We start from the raw sequence: 22019 nt of genomic DNA on the forward strand, positions 1-22019 counted from the left end.
GCATTTTCAGAAGAATGAAGAAATGAGCCAGTCCCAGTATCAAAAGCTGATTCATCATGAGTAAGGAAATGATTCCCTTTAGAGGAGTAGGAGTTCGGGCTACTTAGAGCCCTGGCACTAGAAGCCAGAGTGAGGAACACAAACCAGATTCAACAGGCAATGAAGTTTACATGCAAGAGGGTAACGCAGTCAGCATGCCAGTGAGGGGGAGAAATAAGAACAGTACTTCTGCATGGCAAAGTCCTTACAGGATGCAGAGATAGTATGAAGGTAGAATTCATTGCTAACTCATAGCAGTCAACTGACTGCAAGTGGGCAGAAGAGGTTGTATTCAAGGATAAGAGTGAATTAAAGATGGTCCTAATATTACTAGCCTAAGTGACAACAATACAAAACAAAACAAAACAAAACAAAACAAAACAAAACAAAATAATGGGTAGTATTAGATAGCATCATTAATAGAGACAAAGAAGGTGGAAGAAGTTATTTTGAGGGAAATTAGGCTTCATATTTTTTTATGTTCACTTATTTATTTTGAGAGACAGAAGAGAGTACGAACACACAAGTGGGGAAGGGATAGAGAGAGAGGGAGAGAGAATTCCAAGCAGGCTCCATGGTGTCAGTGCAGAGCCCAATGCAGGGCTCGATCCAATGAACCGTGAGATCATAACCTGAGCCAAAATCAAGAGTCAGATGCTTGGCTGACTGAGCCACCCAGGAGCCCCTGGCCTCCGTATTTTAATATGGTCCAGATCTTCTTGCCTTTTCCAAATTAATTAGTGTGAACCCAGAAGTTTTTATGACAACCCAAAAGTAAGAAATTTAAGTCCCACATGAATTGTATTCCAGAGTTATCAAACTGTGACAAGGGACAAGCCACAGATCCTATCAGCATCTCCCTATCTATAAAATATGAGTGTCACAACTAATTCAATAACAGGGATGCCGTGACAACTGGTAGCAGTGGACTTCGAATTCTGTAGTGCATGACTCAGGAAGCAAGCGCCATATGTGTGGGCATGCGGGCAGGTGGAGGGCAGTGGACACCTCAAGGAAAACGACATGGGCAAAACTGCTAGAGGGGACATTATTAGCAAGTTATGGCTTTGATATGGGAATGACAGTTTCTCTGTAATGTTTCCACCCCTATATTAGTTTTCTATTGCTACCTTAAATTACCACAAACTTAAGGCTCAAAGAACACCTCCCAGTTATTGGTCAACAGTTCTTCTGTAGGTCAGAAGCAGCATAGTGTGGCTGGATTTTCCAGTGAGAATCTCAAATGGCTGAAATCAAGGTGTTTGCAGGGCTGTGTACTTTTCTGGAAGCTCTGTGGAAAACTCTGTTTCCAGGTACATTCAGGGCATTGGCAGAATTCGTTTCCTTCTTGTGCTTTCCACTCGGCCCCCTCCATCTTCAAGCTAGCAACGGCTTGTGGAGTCCTCACACTTCCTCTGCCACCTCTTGACTTTCAAGGACCCACATGTACATTGGGCCCTCCTGGAGAATCCGGGCTCATCTCCCTACTTCATGGAACCCTGATGGAACCTTCACTGTATTCGTGTTCTGGCATCCAAGGTGCCATTAGTGTTGCAGCAGAGGGCAAATCATGGGGGCAAAAATTCTGTTGACCACAAAGACTAATAAAATCATTTAGCACTCTTTAACCATTTATATGTGCTTAGTGTTTCCTTTATATGATGACAAAATATATGATCAAAAGTACAAGATATACAGCTTCTCCCTTCTAAAAAAAAAAAATAAGCAAAAGGAAAATTAATGGCACTTGTCTGACAAAAGCAATGAAAGGGGCCAAGGGATGGCTTTGCAGTTTGGAATCTTTTCTTAAATCAAACCTAAATCAAACTTTGGAGCTCGGAGTCTAATTCATATTTATTCAATCAACAACTCTTCAGTCTACTTCTGTTCAAGGATTTTTCTCTTAAAAGTAGGCAAAATAATTCTGAAAGGATTCAAGCATCTCCTCAGAATCTAAGTTAAGCAATAATGAGTAATATAAACAGATTACAGTGAGTAATACTGTTGATGTTGAAGCCCAGACATCACTTTATCAATAGGATGTTTTGATTCCCTACGTGTCTTACAGTTTATAAAACTGAAATGATTTAAAGCGTTTTCCCCCTCTTGGTTTGTAATGAAAGGTTAGAGTAACAATATGCTCTCCATTCATCAGAATGCTCCCCACTGTTTTTGTAAGCTTGCAATGAAAGAAATTTGTTTTGAGCTGCATTTCCAAGAGAGTGTGGGCGGGAAGTAGTTTCTATATTTAAGAATGATTCTGAATATGGCCTGAATTGATAATGAAAATTCAATGGCAAACGAGCTCATTTAAGAACAGTATGCAGCACATCATGATCATTGGCTGCTAGGATATAACATTCATGTTAATGATAACTTGCATTAGCATAAATACTTGGAGTTTTTCTCGAGGGCTAAAAAAGCTATGTATGATTCACCTTTATATCTCCATTGTACACAGTACACAGAAAGTACTGACTAAATATATGTTGAATAGATGTGTCCAAAGTACGTTTTTACATCCATTTTGATCCTCACCACAATATTTTCAGGGATCACATGAGGACACTGAGGTGTAAGAATATCAGGGGCTTATTTTTTTATGTTTCTATTTTGGCCACAGATATTATAAAAGTATAGCTAAATACATAAATGCATGGTGTTAGAAGTCAATCCTGGGACCAAATCATGGCTCTACTACTCTATTTGTTTGCTTGGGCTGCCATAACAAAATGGCCACCGACTAGGCAGCTTAAACAAGAGAAATGTATTTTTTCAGTTCTAGAGGCTAGAAGTCCAAGATCAAGGCATTGGCAGGGTTGGTTTGTGGTGAGAGCCCTCTTCTCAGGTTGCAGATGGCCACTTTTGTGTTGTGATCTCACATGGCCTTTCCTATGCACACATGCATGTCTACAATCTTAATCTCCTCTTTGTACAAGGACAACAGTCATACTGGTCCACCTATGTGACCTAAATTATGTCTTTAAAGATCTTGTCTCCAAATATAGTCACATTCTGAAGCACTGGAGATTAGGACTTTCAACAATATAAACTGGGGAGTGGAGGGTGGGGGGAGACCAAAGTCTGCCTATGACAGAGACTTTATAACAGGGCAATCGTAACTCTGTGAATAGGTTTCCTCCTACTTTCTACTGAATTTGTGTCTTTTCTTGTTGATTCCTTTCTATAACCTGGATCTTAATCCTTGCTCTCTGTATATTTTCCTTACATCATTATGATGATTCTTTTTACCCTACAGGTTTTAATTTTAATACACTCAGCTTAATCAGTATTTTTATATAACTTTTGTGTTTAAGAAAGAATTTCCTTTTTCAAGTACATAAACATATTCTCATAGTTTCTTCTAATATGATCGGATTTTTATTTTTGTATTCACATCTTTAATTCATTTGTCTGATATTTGGCAAATGATTTAAAGTAGAACAATAACATTCTTTTTCCCCCCAAATGAACAACAGTCCTCAAAACACTTGTTGAACTGAATCATTTTCCCTGTAATGTTGTCATCTATATACACATCCTTACCTTCTCACTTGCAATCTTTCTTCATTATCCTCTACTCAGTGTTCCATCCTCACCAAAGCACTGAGACCACTCAAGCCAAGGACACAAATGACTTCCATGTGCCAAAGGCAGTGATTACTTGTCTATCCTCATACTACTGGACATTTTGGGATGTGTCACACAGTTCACTATTCTCTTTTGAAGCACTTTCCTTCCTTGGCTTCCATGACACTGCAATCTTTTGGTTTTTATTCCATGTCACTGACCACTCCTTTTTAGTTACCATTAGTGGCTCTAATTCTTTACCTTCATTTTAAACTCTAGACTCCTCCAGGACTCACTGTAGAGCCCCTTCTACTTCTCTATTCACACCCCCTCCTTAGATAATCTCATCTAATTCCATGTCTTTTGCATAACATTGATATGCTGTAGATTTCCTAACCTACATGAGAATCCCTGACCTCTTTCCAGAGGTCTAGACTCCATTCATTCTCTTTCCGCTGGACATTTCCACACTGATGTCTAATAAGGATCTGAAACTCAACATATCTAAATCAAAACTGTTGACTCCCCCTCTCCCAAAGCCTGTTTTGCCACCAGGCTCTCTCATCAACCCCATTTATCAAACCAAAGGTGTAAGATGTACTCTTTTAAATTTCTAAATTCTACTTACTACCCAGTCCTTTTAACTCTACCTCAAAGACAGATGTTTTTGTCTCTGTATCCCAGGATTGTCCTTCCGTGTTCAAACTACTCTTATCTCTCTGGTAGACTTCTACAGTACCTCTTCCACCAGGCTGCCTCAAAATCTATCCTCCACAGTAACACTTTTCTAATATTTATCAGAGCACATCACTCCCCTGTCTGAAATCCTTTAGAGGCCTCACTCTGCACCTAGAAACTATACTTAAACTCGTTACTCAGGCCTATAAAGCCAAACTTGGTTTGATTCCTACCTTCTCCAAACTTGTCTTGTACCACTGTTCCCCTCATGTACTTTTATATTCTGCTCCTTGAATGCTGCAAAGCTGTTCTCTCGTGACGGGATATGTGCTAGTTCCACCTTAACTCTACCGGCATACTCTTCTTCAGTCCTTGGCATGGCTCAAGCTAAAACTCATGACCATCTCAGATTAAATATTACCTCCAGAGAGAGACCTTTCCTAACTGTCTAATGAAATTCCCAGTTTTGTCTGCGTGGGTGCCCTATTTTAATTCTTTACAGAACACTACAATATATTCTTTGTTTATTTTTTCATTGGTCTTCTATTTATAACCTCCCACTAGAACAGAAGTTCTGTAAGAGCAGCAATGTATCCTCATCCTGTAAAAATGTACCTAGTACATAATAAGTGCTCAATAAATAAATTTGGGTTTTGTTTTTGAAACTTTACTCAATTTCATTCATCTATTTGTCTATTTTTACACAAATACCATCCTGTCTTTATTTTATTTTATTGTATTTTATTGTATTTTATTTTACTTTATTTTATTTTTGAGAGAGAGAGAGGAGAAGAGGGGCAGAGAGAGAGAGAGAGAGAGAGAGAGAGAGAGAGAGAGAATCTCAAACAGGCTCCATGCTGTCAGCATGGAGCTCCATCTCACAAACAGTGAGATCATGACCTGAGCCAAAATCAAGAGTTGGACACTTAACTCAGTCACCCAGGTGCCCTGACCACCCTGTCTTTATTACTATAGTTTCAGCATCTATTTTAATACCTAGTAGAATAAGGACTACCGCATCACATACATTTTTTTCAAAACTGTTTTTTCCACAGTTGTGAAATATCTATTTTACATATATTTCATACTCAGTTTATCGTGTTTCATTACTTTTCATTGGTATTGCTTTGAATTTATAGATTAGTTTGAGGAAAACTGACATCTATATAACACTGAAGATTTACATTAAAAAATATAATGTATTTCTTTTTTTATTTAAACGTTGTTTCTCTGCCCTTTAGTTTTACAGTTTCCTTTTTATCACTTTTAAAGTTATTCATTAGCAATTTATTGATTTTTTTAAAAAAATTCTCAGGAATGTGTGTTTTTCTATTACACTTGTTAATTTCCAGTCAAGAGGATAGCTACTTTATCTAGATCTTATTGAGGACTTTAATTTGATGTAATAATTTTTGGTTGATTTTCTTGATTTTTTAAATGAGATGGTAAAATTATTTTCACACGATACTTCTTCAACTTTTTTAGATATGATACTGCATTGGCTGAGACCTCCAGAAAAATGCTCAATATCAACATTAATGCGGGCATCCCTGTTTTGTTCCATGCCTTCATGGAACCACCATTAACTAAGCCTGATTTTTGTTTCTGGCAAAAATCTTTTATCACATTAAACAGGTCCCCTTTATGCATGGGTGGCTCAGTCAGTTAAGTATCCAACTTCAGCTCAGGCCATGATCTCGCAGTCAGGTCCATGGGTTCAAGCCCCACACTGGGCTCTGTGCTGACAGCTCAGAGCCTGCTTCGGACTCTGTGTCTCCCTCTCTCTCTGCTCCTCCCCAACTCATGCTCTGTCTCTCTCAAAAAATAAATAAACGTGGGGCAACTGGGTGGCTCAGTTGGTTGAGTGCCCAACTATGGCTCAGGTCATGATCTCATGGTTTGTGGGTTTGAGCCCTGCATCAGGCTCTGTACTGATGGCTCAGAGCCTGGAGCCTGCTTCAGATTCTATGTCTCACTCTCTCTCTGCCCCTCTCCCATTCATGCTCTGTGTCTCAAAAATAAATAAACATTTTTTATCTCAATAAATATATATATATATATATATATATTAAAGTTTTTTAAAAAATCAGTTTTACAACAAAAAACTGAACATTGATACGAGGTTTTTGGGGGCAGTCCAGCAAAGTTTTACTAACAATTCCTAACTGTTGAGCTTCCTTTATGACATAGATAGAGCACTTCATCTTTTTCATAGTTTACTCCTAACCATCACAGTATTTCTACAAGATGGAATATTTTTTCACCATTTTAAGAATGAGGAAATCTTGACTCAGAGATTTATGCAATTTATCATAGGTCACAAAAATCTAATAAGTAATTACTCAAGGATTTATGTGCCACTATATCTTGCTTCAAAGCCCACACTCTTCCCACTGTGTTCCATTTTTAATTCAGTGAGACATTAGACCAAGTCTTTCAACATGCCCTAGAGGAAAAAATAACAAATGTGTTGAGCTTATGGGCTAATTAATAACCATAGCTGAAGAATGTCTACCTTGATGTCAACTCTGAAGAAGATTTCAAAGGAAAAAGTCACAAGAGAACCAACATAGAGAACTAGCTGTTTGTCACTAATAGCTATATCTTGTCAAATTAATGGCTCCCATCAAAGCAAAATGGGAAAAGGCATAGATAAGCAAGTTAAACAGGTCAGTTCATACAATGGATTATAGAACAGAGATTCAAAAACATCTAAGGAGTTGAAATGTTGGGCCAAAACGAGCAAGAAAAGTTTCACATGGTTAGAAGTAACATTGACCCTTAGGTCAAACAAATCAAATACACATACATAGGATGAGAATAACCACAGTCCTTGTGAAAAAGGTCTAGTGGTTTAAACCAAAAGCTAACCGTGTGTTATGTGGGTGCCAGGCACATTGGTACAATTCCAGTATACATGGATAGCACTGTCATTGGCCATAGCAAGAGGTTAATAGTACTACTCTCCATATCTGGAAATACAGATTTCGTTCTAGAAATTATATTTAATTTGGCCATAGCCTAATAAAGATGCAAGTCACTATCTCATATTCATTTCATCAAGTCCAGGATGGAGAAAATATCAGAGGCAATGAAGAACCCCAAGACCTTCAGTGACTGGTTAGGTAATTTGGGGGGAGCAGGAAGTCCACGCACCAGTGCACTTCTTGTGCCTCCAATAAAAAAAAATCATCATCCCATTTTTTCGTGTCATCTAAGAATTCCTGTCCGTACTTACCGCTACTCCTGTCTTATAAAGGAGGTAATGCACAGTCTGTGTAACGTCAGCAGCATGCATTAAATTGTGGTAAGGATTTTTATGCTTGCTGTATCCTACTTCCAGGGCCTCCACAAATGAGACAAGAGCAGAAATGGGGATCTGAAAGAGAGCAGGAAGGTGGTTTAGCTAGTGATTTGGTAGCCTGAAGTGAGGGAGCAGAAATCTAAGGCACTCTAGCTGCCTCTTTCTGGAGGCATAACATACCACGTGAAGAAACGTGAACTTTTCAAAATTAGTAAAAATCACTGAACAAATTATCAGCTGATTTGAAAAATCTCCCAGGAAGTCCCTGGTTTAAGAACAGTCTTGCCTGCAAATTGCTTTTTGTGCTCAGTTTTGAGCTCCAGGGGGAACGAAACAGGATCATCTCAAAGACATTTAGGGCAGAAAGGTAGGTGTTCATTTATATCTCAAGAAAAGGGTCAAGTCTTTTATTTCTTGAGAAATAAATGAATACAAGCTGTGTAGCATATATCATTTATTTGGGGGGGAAACACAAAGTACATAGAGATCTCAAGTTGTAAAATCATTGCAAAATAAACTTAGGCTGCCACCTCCTGAAAACTGTGCCCTTTAGAAGGAGTGATTGTATGCCCTGGACACATGGAAAAAACACAACAAAATATGTTCTATTACTTGGCAATTTATTATTGTTGCATTGCAATTTGGATTAATATTTCCAAATAACCTAATTCTTTTTTTGTCTCAAATATGTATAATATACATACCTGCTTTTTTTGTGTGTGGCAGAAAATAAAGACTAGTGCAAAATACTTCTACCAAAAAAAAGGGGCCCCTGAAAACATTCACTGTATTTCTGTTCTGGATAAATTCCTTGGTTAAGAGTAAATTATCAAATATAACACTGGGGAAAAAAGAGAGAGTGTGTATTCCAGTATTCCAGGAGACTAACCATCACGTTAGAAAGGAAAAAAAAAAAAAGGAAAATGTTTTACTATTACGCTTTGTGAGCATCCATTACATGTTCTTCCTTGGGCACATCCTTCAATATTTACCATTTGTGGGTTTTTAAAAATGTAAATGTTGCCTCTCATCTGTCAGAGACTAAGTCATTATCATTTTTAAGATGAAGATTCAATAAACCTAGGTTCTTTGGACCGTTCATGAGAGATCCATGAGTCACTGAAGTGTTAGGTTACAAGATGTGCATATGTGCACAAGAACTGAGTATCCACCAGGTTTTCAAGCAGATTTTTGATACAAAAGTAATTGAGGACCACTGCATTTCTGGCTATGTAAGAAATACACCTCCACCTGTGTTAGGAAAGTGATAAAGAACTGTGCTGTCTAGAGAAATCAAGGCATTATATTAAAAAAACAAAAAACAAAAACCCTGCGATTTCCAGAGGTTCATCCATATGATGAGAGAAGTGCAAGGAACATGGTACGATAAAGGTCACTGGACAAATGCACAGATTCCCTGAGGAACCTGGCCCCACCTCTAGAGTCCGTGGTATTAGAAAGCACAGGGGTTTGAACACTGAAAACAATTCATGCTCTTTACTTAAAGTTAAAGAATTAATTTGAAGCATGAATGGCTGGGAAATACCGATGATCTGTCACAGATGATAAGTGAGAGCGTTTGTCTGAATCTGAGCCAAGTGGTGGGGAAAGAAGTTTGCAGAGACAGCAGATGCACACTCTGTCTCCATTACTGTCTCCATGCCAGGAGTGCTTGACAATACATGAAATCAGGCTGAAATGAGATCCGCAGGCCGAGTTGTAGGGGAGTTCTGCTAGTCCACACTTCCGGTTGTACTTCTAGGAAGACTGGGATCAAACTGTGTGGCTCCGGCCTCTTGCCTGCCGTGAGCCCCACTGGACAAGGACTTAGGGAAAAGTTCCCACTGCAGAATTCAGGGAAGCGTCTGTCTGGATGATGCGTCCCAAGTCACCCACAGCAGTTTTCAGTCCATATTAAAAGGATTCTCTTGGTCTTAGCCCAAAAGTCATGCAAGGGTGGACAAAGCATGCATATTTTAAAAGTAGGCAGTGGGGCTCCTGAGTGGCCCCTCAGGTGGTTGGGCGTCCGACTTCGGCTCAGGTCATGACCTCACAGCCTGTGAGTTCGAGCCCCACGCTGGGCTCTGTGCTGACACCTCAGAGCCTGGAGCCTGCTTCAGAGTCTGTGTCTCCCTCTCTCTCTGCCCTTCCTCTGCTCAAGCTCTGTCTCTCTCTCTCTCAAGAATAAATAAACGCTAAAAAAATTTAAAATAAATTAAATAAATAAATAAAAGTAGGCACTGACCTTGAAACGGCTGATCAGATCATAGCGTGTGAGTAATTCATAGAAAATGAATTTCAGTGCATGATCCCCGCTGGCCTCATTGAGGGAAAAGACATCAAAGGACCACTTGTCCACATCCTGTATGGCAGGGCAGGAGAAAGAATGCCTTAGTCCATAGCCACTTGCACAGCTACCAGTCTCCCCACTTGGGAGTTACCCCATAACCCTCACCCAGGATTTTCACAGCCCAAAACTCTAACACCCTTTCCGTCCTCAAACTTTTTCCAATTTGGCACACATAAGTAGCATGTACTGATAAAATAATTTTAAGTAGTCTTACTATTTGTAACAACAGCTCTAATTTATGGAGTGCCTACCACATGCTAGGCATTGTGATGTGTGATAAATACATGATTTGTCCTGAAAACAACCCTAAGTGGTAGGCAGTATTGGTCACATCTTACAGATGAGAAAACTGAGAAGTGCATTTCCCTCAGACGCACCACAAATGAAGTGTTATAGACACAAGTGGGGGCGAGGACACAAAAACAGTCAACAGATGCCTCAGCTCAGGCTCTTTCCATTAAGCCTGTCCACTACACCGCTGAACTTCTTTATTCACTTCACAACATCTTTATTCACTTCACAACAACCTAGGGTGCTTCCCTCCTCCAAACTTCTCCCCAGTCCCTTACTATTACCTATGGACTTCCTCTTAGTCCACAGTTGGGAACATTAACCCACTTAAAATCTTCAGAAAAATGCCTGATACAGAATACAAGTAATATGTCACTTCAGTTCAAACTGCTGAGCTAAAACCGTGGAGAAAGATTTCATTTCACAAAACAGAAAAATGCTACCACTTTTGGAGTCACTGATCTGAGAACCTAGCCCTCAAATCTGTAAGTCACTTTACTAAAAAAAGTAAAACTAAGACCTAAGCTGAAGGCGCTCCTCACACACCATTCTTGAAGTTCAAAGGCTTATATGTCTATAAAGATATAGACTCCAAGATATATGTAAACTTGTCTGATGTGTCTTTGACTTATAGTCAGCCACTTGTGGATGTAGTAAACAAAAGTGCGTTTAAGCAATAGTTAAAGCAACAGTTATTTGGTTTCTTGTGTCAAGAGTTTCACTTTCAGGGGTGCCTGGGTGGCTCAGTTAGTTAAAGCTTCCAACCTTGGCTCAGGTCATGATCTCGTGGTTTGTGAGTTTGAACTCCACATCAGGCTCGGCACTGGTGGTACAGAGCCTACTTGGGATTCTCTCTCCTTCCCTTTTTCTCTCTGCCCCTTCCCCACTTGTGCATTCTCTCTCTCTCTCTCTCTCTCTCTCTCTCTCTTTCTCTCTCTGTGTCTCTCTCTCTCTCATAAATAAATAAACTTAAAAAGGGGGAGGTTAACTTTTGGTAAAGACAGTGTCCTGCCATAAGCATGACAATAAGGACCCATGTGAGACCATGTTGAGTCAAGGTAAAGTGTCAGATGCTTCCCTGGAAGAGACTCTGATGGTCTGGAACTGTTAACCTAAGTGGCTCTCACCTCAGCCCTCAGTGCATTCCAACATCAGCCAGCTATTCCAATCCTGTCCCGTCTCAAACATCCCAACCACCAAAGATCATCCTAAGGCCACTAGAGTCTCTCTCTTGGATGCCAGGGCACAGGAAAACTGAATCATATATAGGGAAAACAAAACTTTTCCAAAAGGGTTTCAGTGGATTGCTTCAACTGACACTTACTGGTAACCTCACCTCAGCCTTCTATAATTTCTCCTCCATTATAACAACTAAAGAAATAGCTCTAAGTACTGAGCATATTTTCTGTGCCAGGCTCAGTGAGAGAAGTGTTAATGTACATTTGCTAGCCCTCACAAATCTAGAAATAGGTGTTACTTTCTCCACTTTTACAGATGGCAACCTCTGAAAGACGAGAGGAATTGGCTAATGCCATTTGGTAGCAGATCCAGGTAACAGTCCCACTGATATCACTGCCAACAGATGGCATTGTAAACTCAGTGAATATATGCTGTGACTGAGGTCTCATGCCCTAAATGCCCAACAGGGCCCAGGCCATAGACAGCGGGGCCATTTAAGATAACCCACGACCTAAAGCTTCACCTTAGCTACCATAATTGCCATTGTCATGCCATCCATCATCTGACCATTAGTCCTAAGGAAAAGTCCACAGACAACTCAGTAGGTGGGAAAACATTTTGTGATTTTTTTAATCCTATTCTCTCAAATGAATAGAAAAGAGAAAGGCTGTCACTGAAAATTGAGAAATCATCACAGTAAGAAGTCATTATTTATTCTGAATATTAGGAGTTAGGGAAACAGGAGGAAGAGTGTGAATAGTGAGATGGATGTTCTCTCCTGCCACTCATTTTTATTTTTTTAAATAAAGAATATGTTTATTATTTTTTTAATATGAAATTTATTGTCAAATTGGTTTCCATACAACATCCAGTGTGCCTCCCAACAGGTGACCTCCTCAATGCCCATCACCCACTTTCCCCTCCCTCACACTCCTCATCAACCCTCATTTTTTTCTCAGTTTTTAAGAGTCTCTTATGGTTTGCCTCCCTCCCTCTCCTTTTTTCCCCCTTCCCCTCCCCCATGGTCTTCTGTTAAGTTTCTCAGGATCCACTTAAGAGTGAAAACATATGGTATTTGTCTTTCTCTGTAGGACTTATTTCACTTAGCATAACACTCTCCAGTTCCATCCACATTGCTACAAAAGGCCATATTTCATTCTTTCTCATTGCCAAGTAGTATTCCATTGTATATATAAACCACAACTTCTTTATCCATTTGTCAGTTGATGGAGATTTAGGCTCTTTCCATAATTTGGCTATTGTTGAAAGTGCTGCTATAAACATTGGGGTACAAGTGCCCCTATGCATCAGCACTCCTGTTCCCTTGGGTAAATTCCTAGCAGTGCTATTGCTGGGTCATAGGGTAGATCTATTTTTAATTTTTTGAGGAACCTCCACACTGTTTTCCAGACTCTGCCACTCATTTTTAAAAGGGCCGTAGTTGTGATTCTCCAATTTTAATGTTCTTCAGAACCACCCAAGGTGCTCAGGAAAAAATGCTGATTCTTGGGTGAGGGACTTGCAGAATCCTACTGCAGGACGTGGAGTCTCCATTTTTAACAAGCACCTACTTTAACTGTCTTAAGCCATTCTTCCTGTCTTACCAAACTTGGCCCAAGGCCCATTCCCGAAGAAAAATTTCATGAACTTCCTATCAGTCTAACATAGCCTGAAACTCCTCATTTCCTCCCACTTTAAACCTGGAGTCTGCCCAGGGTGTCTCTTTCTAAGTTACACAACAGCTGCCTTCTAAACAATAACAACACTTCTATAATTTCAATAACCCCACCTCAAAAGATTAGAGAGAAAACTCCCCAAATGAGAAGCTAGCATATATTGGATGGAAAAAATTAAAAGAACAAAAATTTCAAATTTAGAGATTGGTGGTGGTTAATTATTCTCTTATTTAAGTGTGATTTTATGCCATGTTCTTACATTAATCACAAAGGTTAACACGTCAGTGGCATGATGGTTATTTTACTGAATTGTATTTTCTAAGTCTTTCAGGAAATTTTCTATAATAGAAGGAAACAATAGTGGTTCCATATAAACTGCTGGCAATGAAGTAGAAATAACCTTTCCTAACAAGCACCACCTAAAACAAAAAAAAAAAAAAAAAAGAAAAAGGAAAGAAAAAAAAAAAGAATATCTGTGTGATCTTGCCAACTCCCCTTCAATCCACTGCAGATAAAACCAAAGTCTTGTGGGGTGGGGGGTGGGGTAGAAATATTACATTGTAAAAAGATCTTGAACTTCCCCAGTAAACAGCGGACAGGATCAAGACAAAGGGAAGCTTTAGCCTTATGCACATTATCAGCAATACTTGTAGAGAAGGGTAGTAATTTGGAGAGTTAGTACTTATTCTTGGGCTGTATCATCTAGGTTCCTTTCCCCTCAGAAAGACAACATGTGCTCATCTGAGAATTACTTTTCCCTAAGCTAAAAAATAACAATTCATGGATATCCCAGGTTGCTCCACATTTTCTTCAGTTATTTTGCATAGAAAAGACGCTCCAATTTAGAAGAAATATTTTCATAAATTTCTTAGCACAGGTATAACTACCTGTATTGATGTTCACAATAAAAGAAGAAATTATAAGATAAAGTCTTCTTTTAATGTCCCTAAGCTTTCATTGAATGTTTCAGGTTCCGTTAAGAAAATCAATGCAGCTTCATAATGGGTGTTATGAAACATCAGATCTCGTGAAGCGATTTCACTGATTAAATGAGAAATGTCGCTACGAATTTCACCAATGTATTGGGCACTGGTGGGGGGATTGAAAAGGAGTGACAGGAAACGTGTCTTCTTGCTGTAACCTTCTCGAGTATCTTTCCTGTTCTTAGGATGAGCTAAGAGGCAGAAAATGGAGAACTGAGAATCTGAATACAGGGTCTCACAAATTCAATTAGTGAATGTTCTTGCAGCAACAGAAAGAGACTATGAAATATATAATCAAAATGGCCCCAAAAGGCTCACTCTTGACATTGAATTAAGCATTCCCATCCCTGATTCCATAAATAGGTAACTTAAGTTATCTTCCAAAAATATCATCAGGTAATACATGTTTCAGGTTTCAGAGAAAGACAACAATACATTCAACAATAGTAATGATGCTAGGATGTCCCTGAGCAAATGGATGATTCCATGTACAGACATCATGCAATGTCAAGGAGCCAAGTGATCTGGCCCTTAGCACATATCCACCCTCAAATCCAGAAGCCAGATCCGCCTTAGTACAGCCAGGATAACCTCAAACCAGTGGACCTGAACGGATGCACATCTAGAGGAATACATCCACTTTGAGGCTTTTAGAGATATTTTATACAATTCCAAGAGCTTGCCTGACAAAATAATTCTCCAGGACTTAGCACACTTAGACTCAAATGTCTATGTAACTTCTCATGGAACTTTTGGGCTCAGTGGGAGTCTTGGGTAAACAGTAGGATACATGGGTTCTGGGGACACACATTCATGCAGTAAAACGTTACTGAGAGCTTACAATGTGATTGGAACTCTGGTATCAAACTTTAGCTCTGGCTCTCATTAACTGTATCTTTTTAAAAATCTCACTAAGTCTCAGTTTCTTCATCTACAAAATGGGCTTAGAGTAGATAATCAGATAATACCACTTTGATCAGCAAAGATCCTTCTGATGGTGATGTAGAAAAATATGAAACCCACACTGTGTGATTTAAAAAATTATCAGGGTGCCTGGGTGGCTCAGTTGGTTAAATATCTGACTCTTGATTTCAGTTCAGGTCATGATTTCACGGTCATGATCTCGCCACCATGAGATTGAGCCCCGTGTCAGGCTCTTGCTGAGCATGGAGCCTACTTGGGATTCTCTCTCTCTTTTCTCCCCTTCTCTCTCTGGCCCTTCCCTACTCATTCTCTCTCTCCCCCTGTCTCTCTCTCTCAAAATAAATAAATAAGCATTTATAAATAAATAAACAACAGAAAGAAGGAAAAAAATTAGCAAGACAAAGGCAAAAAGATTGTGATACTGTAAGAACAGATAAGTGAAAAATAAGAAGTCAAGAATGACTGGGAAACCTGTACATGAAAGCCTCTCATTTTCTAACAACAAATGTAACTGTACTTTTTATAGGATACCATGTACACTGTAAGATCTTTTCATTGGTATTACCTTTAGTGCTTCAATAACAGCTGGTGGGTAGCTCAGTCCAACCATGTTTGATGTCCGTCTATACATTCTGGCAAAGTCAGAGGGGAAAAATGCAATGTCATATCTTACAAACAGGAATTAGCAGGACACACACTTATACTAAGTGCTGACAAATAATGAGAAGTCATGTCGTTGGGTGAGCCAAGAAACGTAATGGTGTTTTACAACCTTTTTCACAGACATTCAAGTCGCCTAAGAAAGAGTTAAATTCAAGAGAAATTAAAGCAATCCCAAATACGTGAACCATTGGAAAGAAACAAAAAAAATTAATCTCTGTGCCCCAAATTGGAAAGTCAATTATTAAAATGGGTCACTTCTTCTGCCAGAAGTGAATTATAGTACAGCATAGACAGTATGCAAAGTAGCACTTTAACCTGAATGAGGAACTCCTATGGGCAACCCATTTGGAAGAGCTTGTTCTTTAGAACTGTCAGAAACAAAAAGAAAAATGTCCCAGGTGAACTGTGAACTGAATGTGGCATTTCTAAAACCTGTAACTGTGTAATGAGGGTCATAGGAAGAATAAATTGATTTGTGCAGTAAGGATTATAGCAAGAAGAAATCAATTACTGCAATCTATTTCTGGGGAAGGGGGCAATTTAACTTAAAGAGCAAAATGGCCAACAAAATTGGAAAGTGTCATGGGGAACTCAAAGCCTTTCAACAAACTGGTCCCTCTGGGTCAACAACCTCAAGGCATCTTTGCCCTGTTCCAAATGCAGGCACTATCCACATATGTCAAAGGATGATGGATTAGATGACGGCCTTTTTTAAAACTCAAACCAGATCTTTTCTAGTTAACAGAAGCATTCTAAGCAAAGGCAAACGCTTGTCCTAATGATGCTACAGAGATTAAATAGATATGTTTTGGCAATCTCTCATTCAAGACTATCTGTTTCCACCAGAATTTTCTGGTTTATAAAGACACCAAAATTAAATCAAAGAAAAGCTTTCAGTTGTTGGAAACTGGTGTTCCTTTTGCTGCTTTGGTCACTGAATGACAGCTATCTTTACCTCTCCACAAATATCCCGGCCTGCACTGCATGGACAATGCTCTTGAACCGTGGCTTCTCCTCGCTCCTTCTGAGCATCATCCCCATCTGCCTCGTGAAGGTGGAGGCCAGCCAGTCTCGGACCTCAGAAGGCACTGCATCTGACTGAATGTCACTGAGTTCATCCTCTGTATCCAGGAGTCGCCTGAACGGAGGAAATACAACCAGGACACTGAGATTAAATCTGAAGTTAGAGCTCTCTGTTCAAAACAGCTGCTCCTTCTTTCTACCCCACCTGCATACATAGGTACAACGAAACCAGATAAAAATGGCCACAAAAAATACAGCATGTTTTTAGTAAGGCTTGTAAAACCTCACCATTTATGTTTCAGGATGGTTCTGTCTACCAGACTGGACAAAGAAACACAGAACTCAGAGGAAGTCAAATATACTCCATCTCAGGCTGTAGGTCTCAGACCCAATGCACTAAGGAGCACCCAGTATCTGTATTCCTAGGTTTGTGGAATTTGAATGGGATATAAATCCTCCACTTAAACATGCATTCACAGGGAGGTTTATTTTAGAGATGGACCATGTGGCATTATTTTGGGTTTAAAAAAAGAATATTTAAAGACTTTGCTATAGACAATAATACTGTATCACAAACTCCGAAGTTGCTAAGAGACTAGATCTTAATTGTTCCCACCACAAAAAAATAATGATGATTATGTGACCTGATAGAGGTGTTAGCTAACGCTATGGTGGTAACATTATAGTATATAACATATAATAAATCAACCACTGTACAACTGAAAGTTACCCAATGTTATACATCAATTATAAATAAATTTTTAATAAAAATAAGTTTAAAATAAAATAAAATAAATATTTTTTTAAAAATTTAATTTAAAAGAGAAAAAGAACTACTTTGTAAAATATTATCTAAATCACATCAACCCAGTCCTCTGAAATAATAAACATCTGAAATGATGTCAACTGATATTCTTTCTAGTTTGATAGCACATTATAGAAATTCAAATTCTAAATTCAAGAAAAATTTCCAAAATAATTCAGTTCTTTATTTGAGCTCAGTTACGTAAGTCAGATGTGCTTACCTGACTTTTCAAACTTGTTCATAGGTCAGACCACCAGAAGAGAACATAAATAGTAATGAGTTATAATAAAATTATATTTTATATTTATATTAAGCCCTGCTAAAAATAAGCAGTATAAACAGGTGTTCATAAAAAGGGTTTTTTTAAAAAGGTTCTTTGTTCCCCCCCCTTTAGACACATCAATTGGGGGGCAGGGGAGAAAATGAAACATTTGGGAAAAACTAAGATATAAAATTTCCTTAAATTAGGAACCAAGCATGTCACCAAACACTAAGCCACATACATAATTCTTAGATCAGGGGGAAATCCTTTCAGATTGGAATCTGGTACAGGAAAGTAAGACTGACAGAGGAGCCTGTCTGAATTAGGAAAAAGAAGATAAGATTTTCATATTTACCATGTCAACATTTTTCAAAAGAAAAGCTGTTTTGCTATTTTCAAATGCATTTGGTGACTGGAAGTGCTTTCATACTTTTGGGTAATTCAAGTGGGATGAGTCTATTAAGAAAATCAGTAACATGTAAGATTGAAGGAGGAATTCTCGGTGCTTAAGGGGATAAATGCTTCACTACCACTTCAGGAGTTTCCGCTTAGAGACAGATGTGAATTAAAACACGAACATAATTTTTAGGCTGAGGCTGACAATGTGCAATAATTACAGTGGAACTCTACACTTGATAAGAAATCTTACCATATTTTTAAAAATCATTTCTTCTCCTCTTACATTATCTCACTTCATTGTCATAAAGGCCATGTGAGAGAAGTTCAAGTAGCTTCTTTTCTAGATGAGGGGGTACAGAGGATGTGTGAGGGTAAAAATCTACCTGATTCCTTTGTGGAAACTAAAGTGCCATGACCAGTCATTTGACTGCTACCCCATACAGGCCATGGGGGACATTTCAGAAAACCACATGACAGAAAACTTCCCATCAGTGCACTAACTTCTGTCATTTCTAGCTTACCTGGTTTCATCAATGTACACGGATTCAAGTACCGTGGCTGCATATTCCAAATTCTTCTTAAGATCTACCACTGAAGCCTCTCCTCTCTCTAATTGTTTGACCAAAGACCGTAGCCTAGGGGAAAAAAAAGACATGACTAAACTAGAATAGAGGAAACAAAGAACAATCTTACAATTATAGTGACACATTTTACAGCCATTGAATATTTTTATTTATCCCAATATACCTGAAAGGAAAACACAAATCTAGTGATGGAGTAGACCAGTATTTCTCAAAAGAGCAAGTTATAAAACAAACACATACGTTTTTGCCAATGTGAAGCAAAAACAAAAAATGTTCTCATCCACCAGGCACTGACCACCCCCGAGACTTCTAGCTATCTTTTATCTAAGAGTTCCCTAAATTACCAATGATTTTGCTGCTTCTCTGATTTCAATTTTTTTGGTTCTAATTGGACGTATTAAAGCATGAGCAGCACCATTATTCACCAAATGCCACTGGAGATTCCACTGTGTTGAAGACTATGTTATGTTGGTTCAGCAGTGACCAGCTTCATGAGCCTGCATGGGTAACCTCATGGCCAACGGGTATTCCAGGATAGGTAAGGAGAGTCAGACCACCAAAATACCCATAGAGGGCTACATAAGGAATACATGAAGAGAAACTATTTTCCTGGACAGGAGGAATTCCTTGCAGATTAATACCCCAGCTCTAAGCGGGGGGTGGTGGGGGGGTGGGGGGGGGGGAAAGAGGCTGGATAATAAACCAAGGTAACGAAGACAAGACCTTCCCCACTGCTGGTCAAGTATTCCAGACAATGTAAAAGAAATGATAAAATATGCTCTCTTATTTATATCAACATTATCCCCACAGAGAAGGAGTTAGCATATATGAGAGCAATAAAATGACAGCAGAAGATCAAAGTCCAGTAACTGAGAACACTGTAAATACCAGAGATATGGAGGTTGAACAAACTCCTTGGGCTGTTTGACACTAGGTAAAGAAAAGAGCAGAAACTTTGAGGACAACCTTGGGTCTGAGCCCCATATCCCAACATATTAGCTATGCTATACCAGGCCAGTTATTTAACTTCTCTGAGTGTCAGCTAAAAAAAAAAAAAAAAAAAAAAAAAAAAAAAAGGGAGATTCAACCACCAAATGTTCTAAGTTGATATAAAGATTAAATCAAATTGATATTAATATGTTCACATCAATCATGTGGATTTTTTCTAGCTTCAATATAATTAACACATCACATTGTATAAATTTAAGGTGTGCAACACAGTGATTTGACACATGTATATACTGCAAAAATGATTACCAGAATAGGATTAGTTAACACATTCATCATCTCAAATATTTACAACCTGTTTGTGTGTGTGTGTGTGTGTGTGTGTGTGTGGCAAAGACATTTAAGATTTACTCTGTTGGCAACTTTCAAGTATACAATACTTGAAACTAATACTTGCTAACTATAATCACGGTGCTATAATCACCAAAACACATTAGATCCCCAAAACTTATTCATCTTATAACTAAAAGTCTCTATTCTTTGACCAACATCTCCTCATTTCCTCTTTGTTTTTCTGAAGGTAATTGTTACTATTATTGTTGCTGTTATTCAGTGACCTTGATCATCAGAGGCAGCCAGACAGGAAACATTCTAGCAATATACCTAAGAGTATTATGAAGTCTCCATTTCCCAAGGCTATGCCCATGTTCCTGACTTCAAAATATCCTCAGATTTGCCATCATAAGAGATAATAGGTCACTTCTTGGCCAGGTGTAGACTACTCCCCTCCAGATCTACATGAAAATGATCACCTGTAAATACTGAGGAAAAGTTCTGGATTAACCTTAAACAGTAGGTCAGCCACACAAAAGAAATTCCCAGGAATTTCAGTGATATAAAATACAGAAGAAATTAGATTGAGGATGGTCACTACTGGACTTGTGAATCTCCAGCATGTAATGGGAAAACAGGCAAAGGAAACCAGCAGAGGCCTCTGTGGGCTTAGAGGTAAGGATCAGCCCTGTGGCTCCCATTAGCAGCACTAGGAAGTGTTCTGGATTTCAGGGGCAGCAGGACAGGGAGTTGGCATGGAAGGGCTTACCAGTCACTCACACACAGTGGACAGCCAGCCTGCCAAAGAATGGGGAGATTGTTGTAGCTGTGAGCCCTGAGAGCTATTCCAAATAAGGAATGGAAGTTCTTTAGCAAAACACATTCCTGGCTAAGTCTGCCTCTAATTTTGACTCTCACCTCCAGGGGCCCAACTACCCCCAAGATGTCTGGAATCTCAACCAGCAAAGTCAAATGAGGGTAAATTTTTAAAAAAATTTTTTTAATTTTCTCCCTTCATTTGGGGTTTAAAGATTCCACCAGGAATTGACATGAATTTCTAATAGGACCCATGTCAAATCTCAAAACCTAAGAGGAATGAACCAAAAGTAAAAAAAAAAAAAAAAATGGCTAGGCAAAACGTAAGACTAATAGAAGTAAGGACCAGATGATTCTGTCTACCTGCAATAGGGCTTCCATAAGAAATAAACAAACAGAAGCAGCTTTAGTCAAATAAGTTTTCCTAGACTGAAGAAAGCCTTTTGTAAGAGGATGAAAAGGGATCAGATAAAACCAGGAAAAAATAAATAAAAACATCCAACATTTGCTGTTGTAATTTTTCATTTCAAGGAATAGAGAAAAGAACTTGAAAACGTTTGAGAAAATAAAATATATGACTTACAAAGTAAATAGAAATGTAGCTGGCCATAGAATTCTACCATGCCAAATACCAGAGAGCAATTTAAAAGTAATACCATTTTTTAAAGAATAATGTGGTATAATTCAAGAGATCTATGTCTATATCTATACAGTAGAATTGCCTACAAATATATTCTCAGGTGTGGATAAGTTCAAAAATCCATCATTAATATGATTTTCCAAAAAAACAAAACAAAACAAAAAAACAATAAACTTGAAGGCATACTCTAGGACAGTGATCTTTCAAGGGTGGGAGTACATTCATGGTTCTCCCATTAAATGGATTGTGAATTCATGACCTAGATTTAACTAAGCCAGTCTTTACAAAATAGACAAGTAGTTTCAAAGATTTTAACAAATGGCAGATGAAACACAATCCTAATTATATAAGGCCAAGGAAATATAAAAATGACTGACAGGTCTTCTCCCAAGACAAGCTCCTGTTCCTAGTAGAAGGGCTTCCTATGTCACTTTTATGAACCAAAAAGCAATTATAATCGTCAAAAACAACTGAAATTATTAAGAACATTATATGGAATACTGCTTTGAATCCACTATTCTTAAAGATCCCTACTCCCAGGAAAGCACAATA

The 22019-nt window shown here is 38.6% G+C and overlaps 1 protein-coding gene across 1 annotated transcript in view; it reads right to left on the reverse strand.

Annotated features, from left to right (window-relative positions):
- The window catches only part of PDE1C (phosphodiesterase 1C), a 476086-nt gene that overhangs the window by 88464 nt on the left and 365603 nt on the right, over window positions 1-22019 (reverse strand). Inside the window, exons 4-8 of the mRNA XM_047095238.1 lie at window positions 18668-18781; window positions 16613-16795; window positions 15560-15626; window positions 9837-9953; window positions 7526-7666 (exon numbers count right to left, since the gene is read on the reverse strand). Of these exons, the coding sequence (XP_046951194.1) occupies window positions 7526-7666; window positions 9837-9953; window positions 15560-15626; window positions 16613-16795; window positions 18668-18781 (622 nt within the window). The remainder of the gene's footprint in view (window positions 1-7525; window positions 7667-9836; window positions 9954-15559; window positions 15627-16612; window positions 16796-18667; window positions 18782-22019) is intronic.

The sequence above is a fragment of the Lynx rufus genome, unplaced genomic scaffold (assembly GCF_022079265.1).
Source record: "Lynx rufus isolate CCGP_SWC_20201006 ecotype Redwood Valley unplaced genomic scaffold, mLynRuf1.p SCAF_4, whole genome shotgun sequence".
NCBI lineage: Eukaryota > Metazoa > Chordata > Mammalia > Carnivora > Felidae > Lynx > Lynx rufus.